General features: G+C 39.7%; 1 protein-coding gene across 5 annotated transcripts in view; it reads left to right on the top strand.

The window, feature by feature from the left end:
* Positions 1–24,855, top strand: part of Aass (aminoadipate-semialdehyde synthase) — a 59,681-nt gene that overhangs the window by 24,629 nt on the left and 10,197 nt on the right. For all 5 annotated transcript variants that reach the window (XM_050145949.1, XM_050145952.1, XM_050145953.1 and 2 more), the window contains 10 exons: positions 1–149; positions 2,518–2,640; positions 3,015–3,126; positions 11,471–11,530; positions 13,353–13,420; positions 15,384–15,505; positions 15,683–15,809; positions 16,865–16,975; positions 17,068–17,176; positions 18,177–18,317. In XM_050145949.1, coding sequence (XP_050001906.1) covers positions 1–149; positions 2,518–2,640; positions 3,015–3,126; positions 11,471–11,530; positions 13,353–13,420; positions 15,384–15,505; positions 15,683–15,809; positions 16,865–16,975; positions 17,068–17,176; positions 18,177–18,317 — 1,122 coding nt within the window. The remainder of the gene's footprint in view (positions 150–2,517; positions 2,641–3,014; positions 3,127–11,470; positions 11,531–13,352; positions 13,421–15,383; positions 15,506–15,682; positions 15,810–16,864; positions 16,976–17,067; positions 17,177–18,176; positions 18,318–24,855) is intronic.

Consider the following 24,855-nt stretch of genomic DNA (forward strand, 5'->3'; position numbering starts at 1 on the left):
ATTGCACCATATACAACTTGTTTAATTAATGGGATCTACTGGGAGCAAAACACCCCTCGTCTGCTAACTCGCCAGGATGCTAAAAGTCTCCTGGCCCCTGTGAAGTCTTCAGCTGCTCCTGTTGAAGGATGCCCTGAATTACCACACAAGTAAGGACTGTATGTCATCAAAATGAAGTTTTGTTGGTGGTGGTTTTGTTTGTTGGTTTTGCTGCATCACCATTATCAGGGGACCAAAGAATATAGTGTTCCTGCATGCTGGAGACATAGTGATAGTCTGACCTGACCTCCTGGGAGCATTTTACAGTCGCCCATCACCCCCTCCCCTTGTGGAGACTGACTTCTGACTCATTTGCTTTCAAAACTCACTCTTCAGAAATCTCTTTATAATTAATCTCATTCCTCCCTAGTTGGTTACTTTGTTTTGAGAGACTCACAGTCATTTATTTTCTGATGTTTATGGTTGTTCTCTCTCCTGCTGGAGTTGATTCTCCTAAAAGATAGGGAAGGTCATTTTTGTCTTGACCTTAAGTACATGGTATAAAATAGACACTTAATTAGTTCTTAAATATTGAATGTTAATTAAAAAATATTTGTGAAAGATCTTATCTACCAGGGATTCTGCTAAGCTGAAGTTCAGATAAGCATAGTTGGGCTGTTTCCTGCTCTGAAACAAATGTCACTGGAACTCTAGGAACAACAAGCAATGTCATAGGAGATCAGATGAAGTAGGCACAGCAGGAACATGACACATGGCTGGGGCTTTTATGAGCCCACAGCTGATCAGCACAGCTGTGCAATGAGAGCAAAGCAAATTCTCTTACTTGTAACAAGTAAGGAGAGCCCTTGCGAGCATCCCTAAAGCAGTGTCTCCCTCAGCAAAGAAAGCAAGGGTCTTTTGTTGAAGAAACTCCTCTATATTTATACACACACATATCACTTTTCATGACATGTAGAGGTGGACACACTCCTGGATTCACTCAGTTCAAAGCAATGATTTTCTATGCATTGCACATTTGGAAAATGAAGAATGGGAATCCCTCCTGGTGGAGCATTTGCTATTGCATTTGCTATTGCCACAGCAAACTTCATCTCCCTTACAAAGATGGGACAGGGTGTGCTACTGTGTTTGCCCCTGTAGTTTCTTTGAATGGTCTGTTAGACACAAAACAACTCGAAGGCCTGTTAACGGTTTTTTAAAGATAAAGCAGTACCCTTGCCCCAAGCTTTGTAATTGTTCTTAAAGTATCTGATAAGTGGCTAACTCTGGGCTCCACAAAACTTTACTAAAAAGGGAGGGGGAGGATGAGTGTTTCAATGTAGGACTATTACTTGGTAAGTTCAGAACCGCTAAAACACAATAGTGGGCAAGGTTAGCTCTATTATGCAATCCTATGTGGGCATGTTTTGATTGGAGACAAGACATGGACATTGTGACTAGTCTCTTTTTAAAAGACTGACTGTCACTCATAATTCTAGAGATTTCTACATAAATACACGGAGAATTATGTAGCATGGTCAACTCTTCCTGTCTGTGAGGTATGGTTTAGCCCTGATAGAGAGTAATATCTATAGATAATATATATGTGGGTTATATAATATATAATATCTATATCTACAGATATTCAATTTCCTCATCTACTGTATATTTTCATCAGTTCTGTGGTGCTTATGATGCCTAGCACATCAGTACAGTCAGTTGGCTCTGTTGGTGCTGGTCTGTGATATCGATAGATATGTGTGAGTGTGAAGAGGAAGATTGTAAGTGTAAGGTCTGTCTTGGATGGAGAGACTTCATGGCCAAACTGTGCAACTTAGTGATACCCTGATTTCAAGAGAGGGGGGGGGGATGATAGGCTAAAGAGCTTAAAGTTCTAGGTTCAGTTCCTACCAATGGAAAAGAAGTTAGAAAGAAAAGAGAAATACGTGTGTATAACTAGTTAAGTCATATACATGTATGGAAAAGTTAAAATAAAACCTATTTGTACAGTGGACATATGCTAATAAAATTGTTTCTCAGGAGTACTGTACAAATGATTGTGCTATATTATTTAGATAATAATAATGAGAAGGAAATTTTTATGTGTGTAGAATATTGTTGCAACATTCTTTTTCAAGTGCTTTCAGCTCTCAGCTTGATCCAAGTGTGTGGAACCTGGTCGTAAAGAGGCAACTGTACTGTCTAGAACAGTTATTTGCAGATGGTGAACCAGGCCTCCTTATTCTGTCTGCTGTCAAATGTTTGTTTCTGTAGGGAAGGTTTTCTCCCCCACCTTTTTTCCTACTTCCTTCCCTTCTGTTTTTCATTATTCTCATAGAAAATAAAGAACTCTGTGTCTTAGAACAACCCAATGTTCCAAAGACCGAACTGTAGGACAAAGATCCTAAGTGCCCAGAAAATATTTGGCAGCCACAACGCAATTTGTTTCAAGCACATTTTATTTTTATTCATTTTTAGTCTTCCTGAAGGCCTGAGAAATCCACCCTCTCATCTGAGTGTTGGTGTGTTTTTTTTCAGACTTGTGGCAATATGTGACATTTCTGCAGACACAGGAGGCTCCATAGACTTCATGACTGAGTGCACCACAATAGAGCGGCCCTTTTGCATGTATGATGCAGACCAGCATATTATTCACGACAGGTGAGTTTGCCAAAACTTCCTTACCTCAGTGAGCTTAGTCCAAAGTACTCAGCATTTCACTTCTTTATGAAGATGGGAAAATTTGCAGGTATATACTCCAACACAGTAAAAAAAAGTGGAAAACAATGAAATTTGAATGCTTAAATGTGTATTTTTAATATTTAATATCATTTTTAAATGGGAGATGAGTAGCCAAGTAAAGAAAAGGCTTTGTTTGAAAAGCAGTCTTATTTATAGTGACATGCTTTATTTTTCAAGACTACAAATATTCAAGTAGCAATGAAAGCGATGTTGTGATGAGATAAAGCCTGGGAAAATGTACAATGTTCTAGCAATGCTTTGTGCATCTCAATAAAGCTTGTTGCTTCTCCTAGTGTTGAAGGCTCCGGGATTCTGATGTGTTCCATTGACAATTTGCCAGCACAGCTTCCAATTGAGGCTACGGAATATTTTGGGGACATGCTTTACCCTTATGTTGAAGAAATGGTAAGGGGGCTGGTAGCTTCCACGACAACTCTATGACTTTAAGTAGAAATGTAGAGTGAGCTTAAACATGTTCTGGTCTTCTGTGTCTAAGAAATCTGTTGTCAAATAAGATGCCAGCCCTTCCCCAAATGTATTTACAGGACCATTTTGTTCTACAAAATCTGTTACTTGTCTCGTCTGGATTGTGATATCACTGACTTCATGCTCAGAGTCACAATTATACATTCATCGCATTATATCATTTTATTAAGGGTGTTTATGACTTGGAGGAGGGAGGGTAAAGTCACTTTATCATCCAATCTCTTGCTATCTAGACCAACTTATGCTGGGGGAGTTTTTACAGTGCTGTAATTAATAGATCTGAGCAACCAGAATTATAGATAATATTACTAGATGCAAGCCACTAGGGTTTTGTCCAGTGACAGTTTATGATAAGATAGAGTTTTCTCCTGTGATTGATTCTGAAGTTCGGTGCAATCTAGGTCCCTTTCTCTTTACCAAAGAAACTCTTCCTTCTCTCAGTATTTATCTTGGATTTAGACTTGCCCTGCTATTTTTTTTTATTGCTAACAGCAGTTGGCCTCTAGCATAGATTCCAAACTCCTGAACAGTAGCTCTTGTGTCTTCATTCCCCACTTCTCTCCCACTATGAAGTGGAGACAAAATGTCTAATCTGAAGTTGTCTGTTATGTGTAGCCAATGGGTTAACAAGGAGTTATAAGAAGATGAGCACATTAGAAAATACTGTGGAAAGTTATTATTTATTTCTTGATGTGTTTGTATGTGTACATGTGCATACAACAGAATGTTCATACCATGATGTGCCTGTGGAGGTCAGAGGACAGCTTAGGGAAGATGGTTCCCACTTTCTATAATGTGCCAATGCAGTTCTGAGTCTGCAGTGTGTTTGAAGTTGGCTCTTAGGGGAGGCAGTGGCACTAGGAGGGTACTAATGGCAGGTGAGACAAGACATCAGCTAGAATGGAGACTCAGATATCTTGTTTGTAAAACTGAGTGGTTGTAGTATTTACTTTTATTGGTTCCCCAAGCATTCTAGAGACGTAAATGTCTCAGTGCCTGAATGCAATGTGTCTAGGGAAAAAAGGATTAGCAAATATCTCCAGATGTATTTTATGTTCATTTTCCCTTGTCATTTTTCTCTGCTGGCTAGATTTATTTTTTAAAGCAATATTTATTATCATTATAATCAATTGTGTGTATTTATGCATGCCTGGGTATATGCGTGTGAGTGCAGATGACCTGCAGAATTCAGAAGAATGCTTCAGATCTGCAAATGTCTTTGTAATTTCTGTCCTAGGAGCAAGCCTGTCTGTGCATTTTTTAATTTCAGATTAATTTAATGTTCTTATAATTGACCTTTTTTTTTGGGGGGGGGGGAGAGGTTGTTACTTACCGTTTTGGTAGTTTTCTCTTTCCCTGCTGAGAATCTCCATGTTTTTGCCATCTTCATCATCATCACCACCCTCACTGGTTTTTAGAGACAGAGTTTCTCTGTGTAGCCCCGGTTGTCTTGGAAGTTGCTATGTAGTACATGCTGGACTTAAACTCAAAGATCCACCTGCCTCTGCCCCCCCCCATGCTGGGATTAAAGGTGTGCGCCACCACACCTCCCAGCCCCATGCTTGCATTATTATGAGTGTACTTTTCTTTATCACAAGGATCATAGCTATAAAAGCCATTTTGTAATGCTTGTTTCTTTCTCTTATCTGCAGGGAACACATTTTAAGATCCCTTCAGTTAATGTCTGAAACTATGGGTAGTATTAGAGCCTACATGTATATCTTCTCTATATCAGCATATTTATGACAAAGTTTAATTTATAAACAAGGTGCAATATTATGAAATAGAAAAATGGTAAAATTTATGTAAAAAAATCCTGTAAAATTTATGTTAATGAAGTCTCACCCTCAAAATGTTCTGTGCATTGCATACGCTTCTTGCTCTTGTGTTGATAATTTAATTAAAAAAAAGTCTTTGTGATGAAAGAAAGTGAGGTGAAAGACATAGGGTCCAGGACTGAAATACCACCACAGCTAATTTGAGAACCAAGATGGCTTCTAAGTGATGTGACTGGGTAGCATATACAGTATGAATACACTGGTCAAGTGATATGCAGCAGACAACACAGAGTTGCATCTGCTACTCAGAAGGACATGTAACTTGAAACTCATGAGTAGTTTACTTCAAGAATTTCTATTTACTGTTTTCATACCATAATGGACTGAGTAACCAAAACCATGGGAAGCAAAACTGCAAACAAGGGAACACTGCTGTCTCTTATCTTTCCAGCACTCTGGGAAAATTTAGGATTAGCATTTGGGAATTGTTTCTGCCTCTGAGAATAGGCTGCGGGTTTCACTGTGGTTTGATGATATGAATGTTATATCGTGTAGCATATAGGGATTCTGGATTGTGATGTTACTGTGAGAAATGGTGAACCTTTTTAGAAGCAGATTTAGACTCAACTTGTTTAGACTCTTACTAAAAATTACACCTCATCTGTGGAACAAGTTAGCTTAAACAGGAATTTGGATCTTTTATCTCTACTTGAACATTTAATGTACTCTGGTCTGATTATACCCAGTTTGGGGGTCATGAGACAGAAGAGACTTGCATAAGGGCTGACCCCACTTTCTCTGAATCTGCCATTTTTTAAACGCCTAGCACACTGGAGTCTGGTTGCTCTAGGCTTGATACATCTCCAACACCTCTTTACTTCCAATACCTCTTTGCCTTTCGACAATTTGATACAGCCTGGAGTCGTCTGAGTGGAACAACCTTAATTGAATTGTATAGATCAGGCTTTTCTGTGGATTCTGTGGGAGGTCATCTTGATCATTACTTGATGTAGAAGGATTCAGCGTGCAGTTGTCAGCATCCTTGCATGGGCAGGTGGTCCTGGGCCGTAGGTAAAAGCTAGTTAAGCAGGAGTGAGAAAGACAGCATATAGCATTCCTCTATGGTTTCTTTTTTGAGTTCCTGCCTACACTTCCTTCAATGAAAGATTATAACTGGTAAGCGAGAATGAACTCTTTCCTCCAGTAAGTTGCTTTGGTCAGTGTAGTTTCTGACACTGGCAGAATGAAACTAGAGCATCACCCATGGCTTTTCCTCAAAGCAATACCAAAAATGGGAGACAGCTCTTCCTGTAGATGCTCTTCCATTGTGATGCTTCCCCAGAGCTGCTATCCCTCCCTTTCTGAACCCTCATGCAGTTATTGTTATTGTAGGCACTATTATCATTGCCTAAGCTTTGTCTAGGGTTCACACCTAGTATTTAAAGGAGAAATTGTTTGTAAGAGTCCTACATCTAACATGAAACTGTCTGGTACTAACAAGTGGATTGAATCACCTTGCCTCCAGCAGAACATTGGGAAAGCCAGAAGTATTGGCAGATCCCTGGTTTTGTCATTCTTTTCAATGCAAAAATGTGTACTTTAGTCCAGTTCTTACCTTGTTGAATATTGATTAATTATGTGGACAGATGTAACTATTAATATTTCTTTTAAAAATGTATACAACACATTTTGATTTTATATGCCCCACCTCCAACATTGCCCTGAAGCCTGAAATATTTCTCCCTTCCTAATTAATATCTAAAAAAATAATCTACTGAGGCCTATTAGTAATGCCGTATGCATTGAGTCAGGAGCCATCTACTAAAGCATGCGTACCTTACCAGTGACCCCAACCCCAAAGACAAATGACTCTGCCTCCATTAGCAAGCATCAACTACCAATAGCACCTAGGAACACGGCTTTATGAACCCTTCCTCTATCCATACTAGCATTTTGACTGTCATGATCTTGTACAGCTTTTGTGTATTCTAAATCAGACGATGTTAGCATCCCCACACCCCCATTTTCTCCCCAAGAACTCTCCTCATCCTTCCTTTCAAAGGTTCCATACCTGCTCTTCTGAATTCTAACCCTGGACAATTTTGATATCTTTTGAAAGTCATTGGTACTTTTTGGGTGAAAAATAAGAATAAGCAACTTTGTGCCTTTCTATCTTTAAATCTACTCTTTGTTAGTAAATTTTGTTCTTTTTAAGTTTTATACATATTAAGTTTTATACATATACTGCTTTCTGGTTACTCTCCCTCTTGCCTTCTCCTATGCATCTCCCACCTCCACCAGTCCCACCTCATCTCCACTCCCTATTCATTCAGTTTGGTTTTGTTTAGAGTTCTTCAGAGTTTAATCAGAGCTTTCTGTGTGATCATAAGGTGGAACTCACCATTAGAATTTGGTCTGATGACCAGTAGGCACACACGTGGATACCATGCCTCCCTAATGGCCAGAACTGGCTGGCTGTTAGTCCTGTGAATCCTCCCCCTATGTAGCTGACTGTCAAGAGGGGACAGTACACACAGTCAGCTACTGTGAGTTCATGGTTGTCATATCTGTATTTTATAGAAGACGGTATTTTATAGTCTTACTCTCCCCGTCTAATCCTACATTCATTTCACCCACTCTCCAGTGAATGGTTTCACCAGCAAGTCTGACTTTACTGTGAAGTTTTCATGATTTTTTATATTAAAGATTTTTAACTATTATAATGGTTGTATTTTTACATATTTTGCATTCATCAAGATTTTATGGTTTTTGTTTTGCTAATGTGATAATTCTGTCAACTGATTTTCAAATCAAACCATCTTTACATTCATAGAATAAACTCAACTGGCTAAATAATCTTTTATTTATGATCAAATTCAGGTTGCTAGTGGCTATGTCAACATCTGTTTATTTAACTGTTAGTTGACATTTAGTTTTCTGTTTGTAGCTATTACTGACAATTATACTATAAAGTTATTCTGACATATCTCTGTGTTGTGTGTTTGTATGTATGCATTCATACATGCTTGTGTTCATATTACCCGTTAACTGATATCGAGTTAATACATTGCTTTATCTTACTTGGGATTATTAAATCTGTGTTTATGGATGAGCTTAATCTAGTACTTTATCATGTCATTTGTTTTTATTCTGTTTAATTGGTATATTCTATAGACTAATTTAAAATTTTTAGTGTGTGTATGTGTGTGTGTGTGAGTGAATGAGAGAGAGAGAGAGAAAGAGAGAGAGAGAGAGAGAGAGAGAGAAAGAGAGAGAGAGAGAGGAGGTGTGTGGATGTGCATGTGGTATTGCCTGTGTGTGTAATCCATTCTCTCACCTTTGAGTGGGTCCTAGCACTTGAACTCATTGTCCACATTTGCTCCCTCTCACAAATATGGCAAACACGGTAATAGCCATTACCATATTCTGAATGCTACACCATCTTCAAATTTTTCCACTCAACAAATTAGTCTATTACTTAATTTTTAAAAATAATTGTTTAATTGTATGTGAGTGAGTGTCAGCATGTATCCATGTGTACCATATGTCTGGTACCCATGGAGGCCAGAAAAGGATGACATATCCCCTGGAACTAGAGTTATAGACCATTGTGAGCCCCCATGTGGGTTCTAAGGACCAAGATTTGTCTTCTGCAAGAGAAAAAGTGCTCTGAACTGCTGAGCCATCTTTCCCGTCCCTACTCTACCATGTTTGGATCTGGTCTCAGTTAAGTTTTTTGGACATGAGCATGAGTAGCTGGATTCTTTCCCAGAATGTAACACAAATGGATTCTGGTCTAGTGCCTGATAGAGTCCTGTTTCTGTCTGAATACCCATGGTCCCAGACTTTACAATAAGTCTCCCATTGACAGTTTGGTCTTTCCAGTTCTTATCAGAATGGTCTGTTAGCTTTGCTAATGGATTTTTAAGATTTTATTCTTTTTATTTTTTATTGAGCTCTACATTTTTCTCTGCTCCCCTCCCTGCCTGTCCTCTCCCCTCAACCCTTCCCCAAGGTCCCCATGCTCCAAAATTACTCAGGAGATCTTGTCTTTTTCTACTTCTCATGTAGATTAGATATATGTAAGTCTCTCTTAGGGTCCTCATTGTTGTCTAAGTTCTCTGGGATTGTGGTTTGTAGGCTGGTTTTCTTTGCTTTATGTTTAAAAACCACTTATGAGTGAGTACATGTGATAATTGTCTTTCTGTGTCTGGATTACTTCACTCAAAATAATGTTTGCTAGTGGATATTTGAGGACTCCTTTAGCTATCGGGCTTCCATACTCTTCCATGTTTTTCTAATACACTTGCTTCAAAGGACTGAGGCTCATATGGTCAGTTTATCATAGCAATCTCCCCGCTTCTTTGTACCAATTCTCTGGATAGTTTTTTCTCATTGCTGTGATTAAATACCTGATAAGAAGCAACTAAGAGAAGAAAGGTTTATTTCAGAACAAGGCAGAAAGAATGACCTTCAGTTGTGAGCATGGAATGGCTTGATCATATTTGGGAAGAACAGGAAGTGGAGGGAGGACAAAAAACAACGATGAAATGCAGACCTCAAGGTCTACCCTCAGTAACCCGCTTTTCTTCAGTCCCCAAAAGCTCCACACTCTTCCAAAACAAACAGTACTCCCAGCTGAAGACCAAGTGCTCAGACACATGAGCCGAGGGGAACTTTTCGTTACAAACTGTAGCAATAACTATTTTAGAGTTTATATAATACCCTATTTCCCCCTCATTATGACTTTTTTAAATCATTTTTTTCCTTGAAAGCAGACTTTTTCCCCTCTCATAATATATTCTAATTATGGTTCCCTTCCCTCTACTCCTTCCTGTTCCTCTCCACCTCCCTTCCCAGCTGGCTCCACTGACTCTCTGTCATCAGAAAACAGGCTTCTATGGGACAATAAAATAGTGAAATAAGAGAAAGCAAAATAACATGTCAGAATTTGATGAAAGAAACAGAAAGCAAAGAGCCCAAAAGAAGGCTCAAGAAAGAGAAACCCACTCATTTGCACTCTCAAGAATCCCATAAAAAGATTAAACTGGAAGCCATAATATATACTCAGTGGATCTGGTGCAGACTCATGCAGGCCCTGTGCCAGTTCATATGTGCATTGATCATGTTGGTATAGAGAGCTTTGTTTTCTTGATGTCCTTCATCCCTTCTGGTTCTTATACTCTTTCTGCCTCCTCTTCTACAGGGCTCCCTGAACCTTGTGGGGGAGGATTTGATGAAAACATCCCAGTTAGGGCTGAAAGCTCCAAGGTCTCTCACTCTGCATAATATCTGGTTGTGGCTCTCTGTGTTTGTTTCTGTTTGCTGCGAGAGGAAGCTTCTCTGATGATGACTGAGTAAGGCACTGATATATGAGTGTAGCAGAATGTCATTAGGGGTCATTTTACTATACTTTATTCGTTTTTCACTATTAAAGTCTGTACAGATTCTGTGGTATTACAGGGCACAGGCTTTGGAATTATAAGGAAGTTTTTTTTTTCCTCTGGGATTCAATAGATATTTGTTGATTATCTGCTTCAGGCACAGGAAAACAAGTTTACATTCTGTTTCTAGCATCTCCTCTGTAAGTTTTGTTTATTTGGGTAACTGTTCTAGACCTCAGCCTAGGAATGGTAGAGAAAGACACTTTCTGTTTCATCTTTGAATATCTGAGGTAACAGTCCCGACTGATACTCTGTTACTTGGGAACAAGAGTTCTGGGTCTTGGTAAAAGGAGAAGGCTTCTTGGGTGTTAATATGGGAGATGTGGCCCAGGCTGATCACAGCTTTAATTCCAGCATACGCAAGGCAGAGGCGGGCAGATCTCTGTGAGTTCAAGGCCAGCCAGGGCTATGCAGGTAGACCCTGCGTCAGAGAGAGAGAAGGAGGAGGAGGAGGAGGAGGAGGAGGAGGAGGAGGAGGAGGAGGAGGAGGAGGAGGAGAGAGAAAGTACTTCTGTCAATGTCTATCTGATTCAATCTTCAAGAAAATGGACAGAGTTTATAGGCGTCATTTTTAGCTCTGTTTGTTCAAGCCATTATCCCTAAGAGTTTGAAATGTGTGGTCCCACATAACTAAATTTGGCCAAAGGGTGACGTCTGCTATGAGGTTGGTGAGCTTGACTATTTCTCATGGAGCAGTTTAAACTTAGGGGTGGGACAGAGGTACTCAGAAAGCAGATTATGGCTTTAATGCTTGAGGAATTTGAAACACATTCAATATAATACCTCTGATTGCTTGTGAAAGAGTTTTTGTGTGTTCTCAGCAAGCAAAGATGATTAGAATCAAATTTGAGTTTTAAAATTGGACCTTGCCTTGAAGTGCTATATTCCTGGATACAGAATTATCTACAGATTTCTATGACCAATTATTTATATTTAGTAGTATTCAGAAATTTTTTTCTTTAAGCAAAACTTTGTTGTGTTTCTAAAATGCCATCGAGCCGCTCCTGAGCTTTCATCTCTTCCCATTCTCTGTCGTTGCAGTTGCTATCAGATGCGTCACAGCCCCTCGAAAGCCAGAACTTCTCTCCAGTGGTTCGAGATGTAAGTTACGAGAACTTCCTGTGAATGTAGCCTTTTCTACTATCTTTCATTCTCCCCTTTTCCTTGGGTATTTGTTCTTTTTCCTCTGTAGGCAGAGTTCTCCTGTCCCAACTGCCAGTTCCAAAATAATCACTCAGGACTTAATATGCATTATAAATGCTCAGCCAATCTCAGGCTTACTGTTGACTAGTTCTTACAACTTAACCCATTTCCCTTTTATTGTAATTTATTTTTAAATTTCATTTTACATTCCATCCATAGTCCTCCCCCCGACCCCTCCTCTTACCCCTCTCCTTACCTCCCCCCCAAAACCCATCCCCCTACCCACTCCTCCCAACAGGTAATGGCTCTCATATGGAGTCAACAAAGTTTGGCACTTAAGTTGGGGCAGGACCAAGCCCCTTCCCCTGCATTAAGGCTGAACATGTCATCCCACCATAGGGAATGAGCTCAAATAAGCTAGCTCATGCATCAGGGATAGATCTGGTCCTACTGCCAGTTGCCTCACAGATAGTCCAAGCTCCATCACTGTCTCCCATATATGGAGGGCCTACTTCAGTCTCATGGAGGCTCCACAGCTGTGGGTCTAGAGTTCTGAGTTTCCATGACTGTGATTCAACTGTCTCTAGCATAATCTTGATCTCCCTTGCTCATATATTTCCTCCTCCCTATCTTTGGATTCCTGGATTTCCTCCTGGTGCTTGGTTGTGGATCTCTGCATATGATTCCATTAGTTGCTGGATAAAGACTGTATCATGATAGTTGGGGTATTTACCAATCTGATTACAGGGGAAAGCCAGATTAGGCTCCCTCTCCACTATTGCTAGGAGTCTTAACTAGGGTCATCCTTGTGGATTCTTGGGAATTTCCCTAGCACCAGTTTTCCCCCTAATCCCATAGTGGCTCTCTCTGTCAAGATCTCTCTTTTGTTGCTCTCCTATTCTGTCCTTCTTCCCCCTCAACCATCCCATTCCCTTATGTTCGCATCTCCCATTCCCTCCCCTTTACCATCCCTCCTTACTCCCAGTTTACCTAGGAGATCTCATCTAATTCCCCTTCCCTGAAAGATCCATGTGTTTCCTTGTTCCCTAGCTTGTCTGGATCTGTGGACTGTAGGCTGGTAATTCTTTGCTTTGCACCTCTTATCCACTTAGGAGTGAGACAATACTGTGTTGGTCTTTCTGAGTCTGGGTTACCTCATTCAGGATGAGTTTTTCTAGTTCCATCCATTTGCCTACAAATTTCATGATGTCATTGTTTTTCACAGCTAAGGAATACTCCATTGTGTAATTGTACCACATTTTCTTTATTCATTCTTCAGTTGAGGGACATCTAGGTTGTTTCTAGGTTCTGGCTATTCCTAATAATGGTGCTATGAGCATTGCTGAACAAGTATCCCTGTGGTATGATTGAGTTTTCTTCAACTTTACCCATTTCTATTCACCTATGTGTTGCCCTGAGGCTTGTGGCATTTACCTCTATCCCATTTTTTTTTTTGTGTCCGGCTGACTGGTGACTCTTCTGACTCCACCCTTCTCCCTCCCAGTATCCTCTTGGTCTGATTTTTCTGCCTAACCTCCTTCTACCCAGCTATAGGCAGTCAGCTCTTTATTAGCCAATGAGAGTAATATATAGTCACAGTGTACGAAAAGATTGTTCCACAATGCTCCTCCCTTCCCCAGCTTTCTCTCTTATGGCTCCCTTCTTTCCATTCTCTTCTCCTCCCTCTCTCATATTTCTGTTGTTTTGTCTCTTCTGTCAGCCATGTTTCTAGGACTAGAATGTTGGATACTAAAGAAATGTCTTATGTATACATGTCTAGGCAGTGATTACATCCAATGGTGTATTGACTGACAAATACAAATATATCCAGAAACTCCGAGAAAGCAGGTAAGTAATTTATTCTTACTTTGGGTTTGATGAGTGTACGTAAAGGTTTCAGTGATAGTTATTAATGCTAGATTTATATAGCATGTGAAGGTTGACAGTGTTTGAAATCCAAAGTAAGCAACTAGCTGAAGCAATGTGAGTTCTTTTTCTTTGAAGAGCAGTAAGCATCCTCACAGCCATTAACATCTTAGGGGGTCTGGCCTGTAACTGAGGAGAAGCTGAACAATGTGCTATTGAATTGTTTTGTGTTTTCTCTTCAATCCACACATTGTGATTTCTAAATTATTATTTTCAAAGGAAATGAGCATATTAACCCTTCCTGTGGCACTTTCTGCTGGGGTTTCGTTGAAGGTTTGGACTTTCTTTTGTTCAGTATAATGTTTGGTAAAGTGAGACCATGAATAGACATTAATAGAGACAGTGCAGTAGGAAAATGTTGAGAGGAGAAAGTTGCCTAAAATAGCCCAGGAATTTACTAAGGGCTCAGCCAGCACTCTTCTTCCTTAACTGACATTCCCGTCCAGAGTCTGGAAACATTGATGTTTGAAATATTCTTGTTTCTCCCACAGATTGCACTTGATCTCATCTACTTTGCTGGTCTCTTCACATTTTACAAAGTAACACACAAAATGGGCGAAACCACAGAGGGAAAACACAAACCCAATAGCACAGCTGCCTTTCCTTCTTTTCAGTGGTTCTTGCCACAAGAGATAAAAAGACGTGCCAGGATCAGGGTTCCCCATCCATGTGCTTCTCTTGCATGTGTTGGTTTGCTCTGAACTGGTGAATCTAATGTGGCAACGGTATCTTCTGGAATAAAACACTGAGTATTTTTCCTTCTAAAATCAAATTACCTCTATAGTTCTGTAGGAGAGTTTCTTATAGAGAAGCCTTCTTGTTTGCTTGTTATTCCCAATTCTGTTTATTCTTATTACCTGATGATGTCTTACTGTGATAGTAATGATGTGTCAACCGGTCAGCCATTTCTTTAGTCTATGCACCAGATTTCCTGGGGCACCTGCTCTGACTGGCTGCAGTCGCTGGAACTTTCTGTTTCCATTCCCTAATGTATTCTTACGCCAGGAATCTGATAATGGAGATCTGGGAAGGGAATTTACTTTATTTTGATTGTTAACTTATTCGTGGATACTTTTCATTGCTTAGTGCAGTGATTAGTGACTTGGAATTTGGGATTTAGGGGCATTGTTGATGTCAAATCTGAGTAGATTTCTAAAAATATGTTTCGAACATTTTATATTTATGCATCAAAATGTTGCAATTATAGAAATCCTATTAGGTACTACTGGAAAGACTATCTAATAAGCAGATAGTGGTGGTTCTCTCAGAGGTTAAATGGGATGGTGTTAGTGCATAACAGAAATCTTATCAGTCATATGCATGAGTCAAGAGTAGTGGGGGCATCTTAAATTCACACTTGTTTACTTTTAACAGAATCAATGGTTCAAGAAGTCAAGTCCTTTCTAGTCTTAATTTCTTACATTAGTTGAAAGATACTTGACAAGACAGTGTTTGATGTAGATACTAGATCTAGTGATGAAGCTGTTTTTCCTTGGACTTCTGTGAGGAGGAAAAAAGCTTTCCAGCACCCAGACTCAGCATAGTATTGAATAAGCAAGTCTGGGAGGATAAAGAATGAAACAAGTCACTCAGCTTCTCACTTGTAAGTAGCAGAGGAGAAAACAGTCCAGTTCTCATTCTGGCCCTCGGAATTCATGGACGTCAGAAGACACTGGGCATCTGAGATGTCAGGGTCTATCATACAAGATCTAAAACAAATAATGAAAAGCATTGACCTAAGGCCTTCCTGTTGGAGTTTCTACTGTAAGTGATGCAGGGAGATTTTGTTGCCTTGTCATCTAAGGTTGTGTAGAATTTGGGGATATAAAACTTCTGTTACTTAAAAGAAATTTTAATTACTCCCATCTTTTGTCTTTTTAAACAGAGAACGCGTTCAATCCCTTTCAATGAGTACCAAGAAGAAGGTGTTGGTGCTTGGGTCTGGCTATGTGTCTGGGCCTGTTTTAGAATATCTGTCAAGAGACAACAATATAGAAATAACAGTAGGTAAATACAGGTCTTAATTCCTTTTTTAGAAAAGAAGATAACTAACTTCATTGCATGTTGAATCTGAATTGTAGCTGACTTTCATCTCTGAGTTTTGGAAAGCTATTTTGTAGAGATAGGAAAATGTGTCTAAAGGGAGGTATTCTAAAAAAATGTACTTTTGTGTTCTCAAAATAGGCTCTGACATGACAAACCAAATGCAACAGTTAAGCAAGAAATACAATATTAACCCTGTTAGCGTGAACATTGGTAAACAAGAAGAGAAGCTGCAATCCTTGGTAGCATCACATGACCTTGTTATCAGGTATTTGGCAAAACAAAGTCCTGAGTGTGCTTTATTGTATTTATCTTCTATAAATTCTTCCCGCCTTTCTTTCCCCCTTTCCCTTCCCTCTTATGTCTTTTCCTTTCTCATAAACATTTAACTGAAGAACATATGTATGAAAATATAGAAAGTATAACTATGTATGGGTGTGATGGTACATTCCCATATTCATAGAGCTTGTTTATTTGCTTGAAGCTAAAGATTGGAAATTTGAGGCCAGCTTGAGCTAATTAATAAAATTCTCTCTCTCTCTCTCTCTCTCTCTCTCTCTCTCTCTCTCTCTCTCACACACACACACACACACACACATACACATACACACACGGATAAAAACAATTATGTTGCTCAATGGATACCTACAAAGTTAACAAAATTTATAACCACTATTCATGTCAAGAAACAATATTGATAATATCCCACAAGCCCTCTTATTAACCTTTTGTTGCTTTTGTCTCTATCCCTTAGAGTAAACACTGTTCTTCTAACAATTACATTAGATTTTACATGTTTTCAAAGTTTGTATAGTTGATTCATTCAGTATGCCCTTGTTTATGACAGTCCTCATGCATTTGATACTGTAATTATGAGAACTGTGTATGCCCTTCTGTGTGAGTATTCCATTAACACTATTGTTACTTTGATAGAATTTAGTTGCTTTTGATTTTGGCTGTTATGCTGTACACTTAGTATTTGTCTTTTGGCAGGTGTATGTATACTCTGTGTTAGAAAATTAGAAATAAAATATCTGGATCATGAGATATTTGTGTTGTTCATGTGGTCCCTTATGTACATACATACACATAATAAATAACTATAAAAATTTTAAGAAGTATAGAAAGGGTTAGTAAAGATTGTTATGTGGTAGGCAGCAGGATGAATATGTTCTGCAGTTCAGAAGACCTTGGTCACTGCTGAGAGAATTGCTAAATTTGGGCATTTTTCTCAGAACTAATCTGTAGTACAGTTCAAACATCCTGGAAGGGAGAGAGGGTTGGGATCCAAAGCTTCTGAATCCCTTCTCCCTCTGTTTTAAGTTTGTTGCCTTATGTGTTGCATCCTGTTGTGGCCAAAGCCTGCATCTCAAACAGAGTCAACATGATCACCGCAAGCTACATCACACCAGCCATGAAAGAACTGGAAAAGAGGTGAGTCTCCACTTCCGGGAAGGTGCCTCCAGTGGCCGTGTTCCTCGTTTGTGTCTGACCTTTTCATTTTCCTTTTTTTCCGCCTGTGGCAGTGTGGATGACGCTGGCATCACAGTCATTGGTGAATTGGGATTAGATCCTGGTCTTGATCACATGCTGGCAATGGAAACAATTGATAAGGCCAAAGAGCTGGGAGCCACGGTGAGCCCAGTTCCGATGCAGAATTCCACTTAGGAAAGTACTGAGGATTAAGCTTCCTCAGCAGAGATGGGATCTTCCTTTGCTTCTCATTAGTGGTCTTCTGTACTACAGCTCATCCTTTGACTAGGAACCGCAAAAACTGCAGCATCTACAGATACATTTGCAGAGTACACAACTTGAGCTTTCTTTGTAACTGAGTGTTAGAGAGAGAGACGTTACCATAACATCCTTGTTTAATAAAGACTTTGTTCTTTGAGATAGATTTTCTGATGCTTGACATTTAAAAGTGAGAAAAAAATTGGAATATTAGTCTGTTGTTTATGAAGCATTTATATCTAACAGAATTACTATATATGTAGATATAGTCACTCAAATTAAGTGCTTTAATTTTTGGCATACACAAAGACATATATATGTATATATATAGGTATATATACACATATGTATGTATTTTTTTTAATATAAAAGTTGTAGGAACAAGCCAAGAAAAAGTGAATTAATAGTTGAATTTTAATTTAGTTATTTTAAAGCTTTGTCTTACTTTCATTTATGCACACATACATATATGTTTGCATGTATGGATACACATATATGTGGATGCCCTCAGAGGTCAGAAGAGGGTGTTAGAGTCTCTGAAGCTGGCTGGAGTTACAGGAAGTTGTAAGTTGACCAGTGTGAGTGCTGGAAACCAAATTTGGTCCTCTGTAAGAGCAGCAATCATTCTTAATTCCTAATCCATCTCTCCAGTTCTAATAGTGGAATTTTTAAATGATCAAAATTTTAGCCATTATCTCTAGTGGATATATTATATAATTCATATTTTTGCATATATTATAGATATACACTTTCATATATATGTGTGTAGTTCTTGTTAAGTATTTGTCTTTGAGAATATATATTTAAAAGCCTCAATAACTTCAAAACATACTAATTGATATCATGAACCCTAACTGAAAAATAATAATTCTTCTTAATATTATTGATTCTTCCTTATTTGTAGGTTGAGTCTTATGTTTCCTACTGCGGCGGCCTCCCGGCCCCTGAATATTCAGACAACCCATTGCGATACAAATTCAGCTGGAGTCCAGTGGGAGTCTTGATGAACATCATGCAGCCTGCTAGCTACCTGCTCAATGGGAAGGTAAAGGAGCATCATGAACACCTTAGAGATAAAAGCCTGAGGCGGTAGCTGGGGGACTCTGAGTGTCCCCACACACACACCATAGCAGTGCTGTCTGATGGCAGCTACCTGCTCTCCCTTGTCTTCTCTGCTGTCTCCTAGTATTTATTATTCTGTTCCATTTAATGAGGTCACCTTGATTGTTTCCAACCCATCCCATGTTCATTCTTCCTTCTTGGCTGCTTCTGCAAATGAGTTTCTTATCTTCTTTGCCTATGTAAATGCTGGTTATTTGTTCAAGTAATTTCAGTATGACACAAACTGAACTGAAGTATGACACAAGACTTTGAAACTGGCACCAGGGATTGTCATATTGACTAGCTGACTTTCCTGATTTTAGAGAATGCATGGCTACAAAGTCCCCCTTTGCATGAGAGGTTTGGTCCTTCAGAGAATAAAACTAACAGCTCTTCCCTGTTTGCTATCTAACACTGTTATTGGTATTACTTTTACTATTTTATAATAATAAGATTAAGGCATGGAGAGGATGATTTAGGCCCATCACCTGAGACTCAACCCTGGTTTCAACTAATTACAAAGCTATTAAAATTGTTTTTACGTTTATTTATTATTGTATGTTTATGTGTGCACAAACATCCATAACTGTGTAAGCCACGGTGCACATCTAGAGGTGAGGATGCACATCTTCAATCCCAGCATTCAGAAGGCAGAATCAGGTAGATCTCTGTGAGTTCAAGGCCAACCTTGTCTACAGAGAGTGTTCCAGGAGCTGATTCTCTCCTACTATGAAGGTTCAAACCCAGATCCTCAAGTTTGGTAGCAAGTGTCTGTATTAGCTGAGTCATGTCCTTAACTCCTCCAAAGCCAATTCTTTTTATAAGATTCCATTTTGTTGTTGTTATGAGGGGAGCTAGAAACTGGATTAAATAACTATAAACCAAGGAAGAATTCCTCCAATGTATAATTTATCACAGAACTGCAGACCAGAATTCAATTGCCTCTCGTGTGGATAGATTGAGGCTGGGAAGCAGAGTGTACTGGGAGAGGATGTGCTCTGGAAAACATCCGCTGGGGAAGAGCACTGTCATTCATGTTAGAGCATGGCTATAAGGAGGAAGAGAAGTTGAGTGAGCCCCACCTGCAGTTAGAGAATGCAAGGGACAGAGGAGGCCTCAACATTACAGCTGACCATCTGTGTATGTGTGCTTCTAACTGGAAGGAAAACTCACATTTGGGGGAAAAATGTATTAAGATTGAGGGTTCATTTGTGAATCAGGTATCCTAGGCATCTCTTTTACCTTGCTTCAGTCTTGGCCCTTCAGGATAAAAAATGCACTCAGAGCTATATGAAAAAGATTTTTTCCAATATTCACATTTTCAATTTATTCGTGAATCTAAATATTTTCCAATACTAAAGGTTTTTTCTTAAAGTTTTGAATTTTATAATGATATATGCAGGAATGGCATACAATGTAACACATTTACTTATGCAAGAATCATGTCAGTGCAATTAGCATAATGATTACCTCAAACATTCTTTTTTTATTTTTGTGGTAAGATCATATGAAAATTCCTTTTCCAGATAATATTTAGGGAGAGAGGAATAAGGAAAGATTTGTTAGGAGGTATAAAATTACCACTAGCTAAGAGGAAGGAGTTCATTTACATAGGGTGAGTATAGTTAGCAATCACATAGTCTGTATTTGACAGGATTTCCGATGATTCAAGGTGAATGTTTCTATCAGCCTTGGTCACTGATGTCTGTGACATCAGCGTGACTCACAGATGTAGCGGCACATTGAATGCATCATAAGGAGAGTTTGAAAAGAATGGATGCCTAAACCTCGCTCCCGAAGATTTTAATTTGCTGGACTTTGGAGAATTTTCAAAGCTCACCAAGAGATGTTCAGAGAAGCAACTGAAATTCAGAACAAAAAACTTAGTAACCAGAGAATCACAGTATGTCAAACACTACAGCTATGTCAAGCAGGATATTTTAGAGGGATGCTTTAAGATGAGAAAGACACTTCCGGGTTCTGGTGCTCATGTTGACATCCTTCACAGTGTCTCCAGAGAACAGGCACCAGGCACTGCTATGTGAGGGAGCACGGAAATTCCATGCCTGACATCCTACCAATCACATTTCCTCAGCCTGTCTCCCTTTGTGTATCAATAGCCCCTTTTCACCTTGGCAATATCTCTGGCTCTTGTTTGGTATAGAGTAATATGCAAAGGCTGAAAAAAATGTCTGCTCCTATTGATCATGACGTGTTTGTGTTCAGGAGGCTGTACAAATTATGAGGAAGACAAGAATTAGAGAATTGGAGTCAGTCAGTGGCACATACCTTTAGGGACAAGCAAGGTATCAACATCAGAAGCCTGGCTTTGCACTCTAGTCCTGCTAACACAGGATACTTGTCTGAAAACAAGGGTGATAATAACTACTTTGCATCTTTCTTTCTCCTTTTACATTTTTTTCCTTTTTTAAAATACAGGTTTATCTGTGCATGTATCTGTGCAATAGCTCTGGCTGTCCCGGAACTAACTGTGTAGACCAGGCTGGCCTCAAGCTCACAGAAATCTGCCTGCCTCTGCCTCCCGAGTGCTGGGATTAAAGACATGTGCCACTGGTGTATGGCACTTTGTAGCCTTCTTGTTATGTGAATTAGTGAATCCATGTAGACTGTGATCTGCCTAACAGCCAACTTATTAGCAAATACTAGTTTTGGAAATAACTCGGTGCTCCTGAGGGCCCAGGCAAAGCAGCAAGTCATTTCTGGCAGCAGAAGCTGTGTTTGTTGAGTGTGAAGGTCCTCCCTACCCCTTTCATCCTGAGCTTGTTTTCTTAAATGGAGGGATTTCTTACATTTTTTTCTGACACTGGCAGATTTGAAGAGAAAAACACGATACTTCTCTTTTCTCTGCTATAAAGATACTTTTTCAAGGTCTTGTTCAGATTTCCTCTTGCAGAGTTGCCTAGCCACTCCAGTCTTTGTTCGCTGTTCTTTTGTCTGAACTCAATCAGAGTGTCTGACACTTCGGTACTTGGATTGTCTGTGTCTAAGAAGTTTCCGTGATTCAAGTCTATAACTCTGTTCTCCAGTCTTGATTGTTAAACTTCCTTTAGAAAGTCTCTCATGTTTTTGCCCTTCTGTCCCCTCTGCCACTACCCTCTCTGCCCCTGTCACCTCAGCCACAGAGCCGGCTTTACAGAATTTATAGAACTGTAATGATGAAGACATCCCTACTTTTGGCTTGAATCTGAAGCCTGAAACACTTCTAGTAATTAGAAAGGAGCCTATGAATTAGAACATAGCGTATCGTCCTGTATTCTTGTCAGTTCATTGGTATTGCTCTGTCTCCTAGCAAATCCGACTTCCTCCCAAATGTCTGAAGGCAGTGACTAGTGTTCTCTTAGTTCCATCCTTCATAGGTGGTGGTATACTTCCCATGGAAAGTACCATGGAAAGTGGGAGATCCATGCATGTGGGAAGCAAGCCCCTCTTCCTTTTCAGAAAATCCCTTTTAGTTACTCATTGCTCCCCGTGACCATAACAATATCACAGCTTTTGAAGGAGATACTTGTATCAGGATCCTTGATGTTGTACTGGGTCAATATCCTTTTGACAATAGTGATCCAGAAATAAAGCCAAACAAAGATGTTCATGTGATACCGTAGAACGTACACCAGCAATTGGTCAGCTAGACAGATGGCCTGTTTATATTTCTGAAAAAAGTGCAATTACATGAGTTAAAAGTAAGCACATCAAACATTAAAAGGCTGAGGATCCCTAGTAGATGGCAGCCTGTACATTTACTGTGCTAAATTTCTAATTAGTTGATTGATTAATCCCAAAGGTTTAAGGAGAAATGATCATGGTTAAATTAAATAAAGATTTTTTAAAATTCATGTACATAGGCTACCTCCCTCTCAGTTGAGGTTAAAGAGGCCGATATTGGACATTGTTTGTTTGGAAATGAGACCCCAGCCCTCTAACACCCCTATATCCAAGGAGTCTGGGATGATTGGAAGCGTCACCCCAGTCCCTAGCATCCATCTTAAGCCCCCTCCCCCTGGGAGTTATCTTGGTCTGGACTCCACCTCTGGGAAGCCTGCCAAGTGCTGACCCCTCTCCAGGGAGGGTCAGGACCAATCCCGAAGGCTATTTAGGCTTGCGCCAGAAAAAGGAAAAGGTGGTCTTGGGTTTTGTTTATCCCCCCCCTTTCTGTCTCTCCCTTCTCTTTACCATACGCCCAGCCACCCACGTGGGCATCTTTGATTTGGTCTAATCTGGTCTAGTTGGAATTATTTGCATAGGTGGAGAGGCTCCACTTAAGAATATTTCTAACAAACCTCAAGGTCCAAATCAGGAGCAGAAGAAGAGAGAGCACGAGCAAGGAACTCAGGACCGCGAGGGGTGCACCCACACACTGAGACAATGGGGATGTTCTATCGGGAACTCACCAAGGCCAGCTGGCCTGGGTCTGAAAAAGCCTGGGTTAAAACCGGACTCGCTGACGTAGCGGGCAATGAGGACTACTGAGACCTCAAGAACAATGGCAATGGGTTTTTGATCCTACTGCACCTATTGGTTTTGTGGGAGCCTAGGCAGTTTGGATGCTCACTTTAGGAGACCTGGATGGAGGAGGGTGGTCCTTGGACTTCCCACAGGGCAGAGAACCCTGATTGCTCTTTGGGCTGACGAGGGAGGGGGACTTGATTGGGGGAGGGGGAGGTGGGGAAGAGACAGAAATCTTTAATAAATTAAAAAAAAAGAATATTTCTAACAGACATGAGGTAGACAATGTTTTTTTTTTGTTTGTTTGTAGCATAACACAGTTGGGTGGCGATTACTTTATTAACAGTGACTGTTCTCAATTCTTAAGAGTTCTAACTAAAAGAGTTGCAAATCCCAAGTGCTACTTTGAGTGACGACACTTGCCACACCCAAGTAAAATGTTATAAATCATAGTGTATTACCACAGATTTAAAACTTCCAGAAATTCTTCAGATAGTTTCTGGACAGGACAGTAGCATTATTACAATTTTATAGCCGCAGCTATGTAATGAAATAAAAGAAAAACACTTAACATTTCTACATTGAAAACTTAGAAACATACAACATGTGTACAGGCGTATGTATAGTAGATCTCTATGCTCACTTGGATATGGTTAAGTAGGCAATGTTTTTATAGCTCAGGGAGAGTGGGTCTCTAAATGGATTTGTCAGGTAAAATAGGCAGAGTTACAGGAGCAGAGCAGAGCATAACAAGTTATATGTAACAATCTTATGAAACAAAGACATGATTATAAGAAGGTCATAACAACAGGAAGTCATAACAACCTTTTGAAACAAAGAATTGCAAGATAGTTATAATTTTTAGAACCAAAAGCATGGTAGTTGTTTCCTGGAACAGGCAGTGCAGAACCATTTGTAGTTAAGGTTAAAGATGGGGCACAGCCCAATCTTTGAGAAACAGAGGTTTAATCCTAAACAGGAATGAACCTAGTATGTCTTTATGATTAGATGACTTTCAAGCCCAAGATGGAGGCAGGCTGGTTCATTACTTATTTTGACTATTTGAATATTTATTCTAAGATATATGTCTGTGATTCTCTCATTGGTTTTGTGATGTTTGTGTGTGAAAAAAAGAACTGGCCTCAGAGAATCCTGCAACCACAACATGTGATGAGTTGTGCTTCTGCCGGGAGCTGGGCTGGGGCCCAAGCATTGTCTGAGCAGAGAGAAACACAGTTCCTCTGTAAAATGGATAGACGAATTTTAATGTCTTCACTAAAGTTTTTAATAGAACACGGAACTAGATGGGGCTTATTTTTGAACCTAGGACACTGGGATTGCCAGCTACTTATCAAATGGTGGGAAGTGTTGCTGTGGAGGGATCTCGATTGGTTTGTTTTCTTTGCCAGTTAGCTAATGAAAAGGCAGGAAAAATTTCAGGAGCAATGGATAGCGGCAGGGAAAACTCTGAAACACACCAGACAGATGAGCTGGTGAAGAAAGGCTCTTATTAGTGGCGAGGAACTACACACACAGCAAGGCACAGAGAAGAGCCTTCTGCAAAGTGTGTGTGGTGGGGAGGGAGGACCCCAGCAGTTTCTAATTCAGCCTCTTCTTAAGGAGGGGGCCTCGTAGTGGAAAAATGTTTACCAAGTTTTAAGCTTCCAGGATTTTGTCTCAAATCAGGAGTGTGATAGAGATGCCAGAATCCCGGAGAAGAAAAACAGCCATTTTGAAAGTTCAAATTGCTATTACCTGGCTGTGGTCTCTTTCCTTATCTGTCTGCATATTAGGGAATCTAACTCTTAGTTCCTCATAGCCATACTGTTATTTTGGATCCGATTCATTGACTGTTAATTTCTCTAAGTAAATCACTGACAGTCAGTTTAAACTATCTGGTTTTACAAAACTTGCTGATCTATTTTAATTTGATATGTTTGTTTCCTTTTTCTTATTATATAGGGTTTTAGTACATAGTCTAGGCTAACCTCGAACTTTTAGTAATACTCCTGTCTCAG

The sequence above is a fragment of the Alexandromys fortis genome, unplaced genomic scaffold (genome assembly GCF_014885135.2).
Source record: "Alexandromys fortis isolate MF-2015 unplaced genomic scaffold, M_Fortis_MF-2015_v1.1 scaffold_34, whole genome shotgun sequence".
NCBI classification, from domain to species: domain Eukaryota; kingdom Metazoa; phylum Chordata; class Mammalia; order Rodentia; family Cricetidae; genus Alexandromys; species Alexandromys fortis.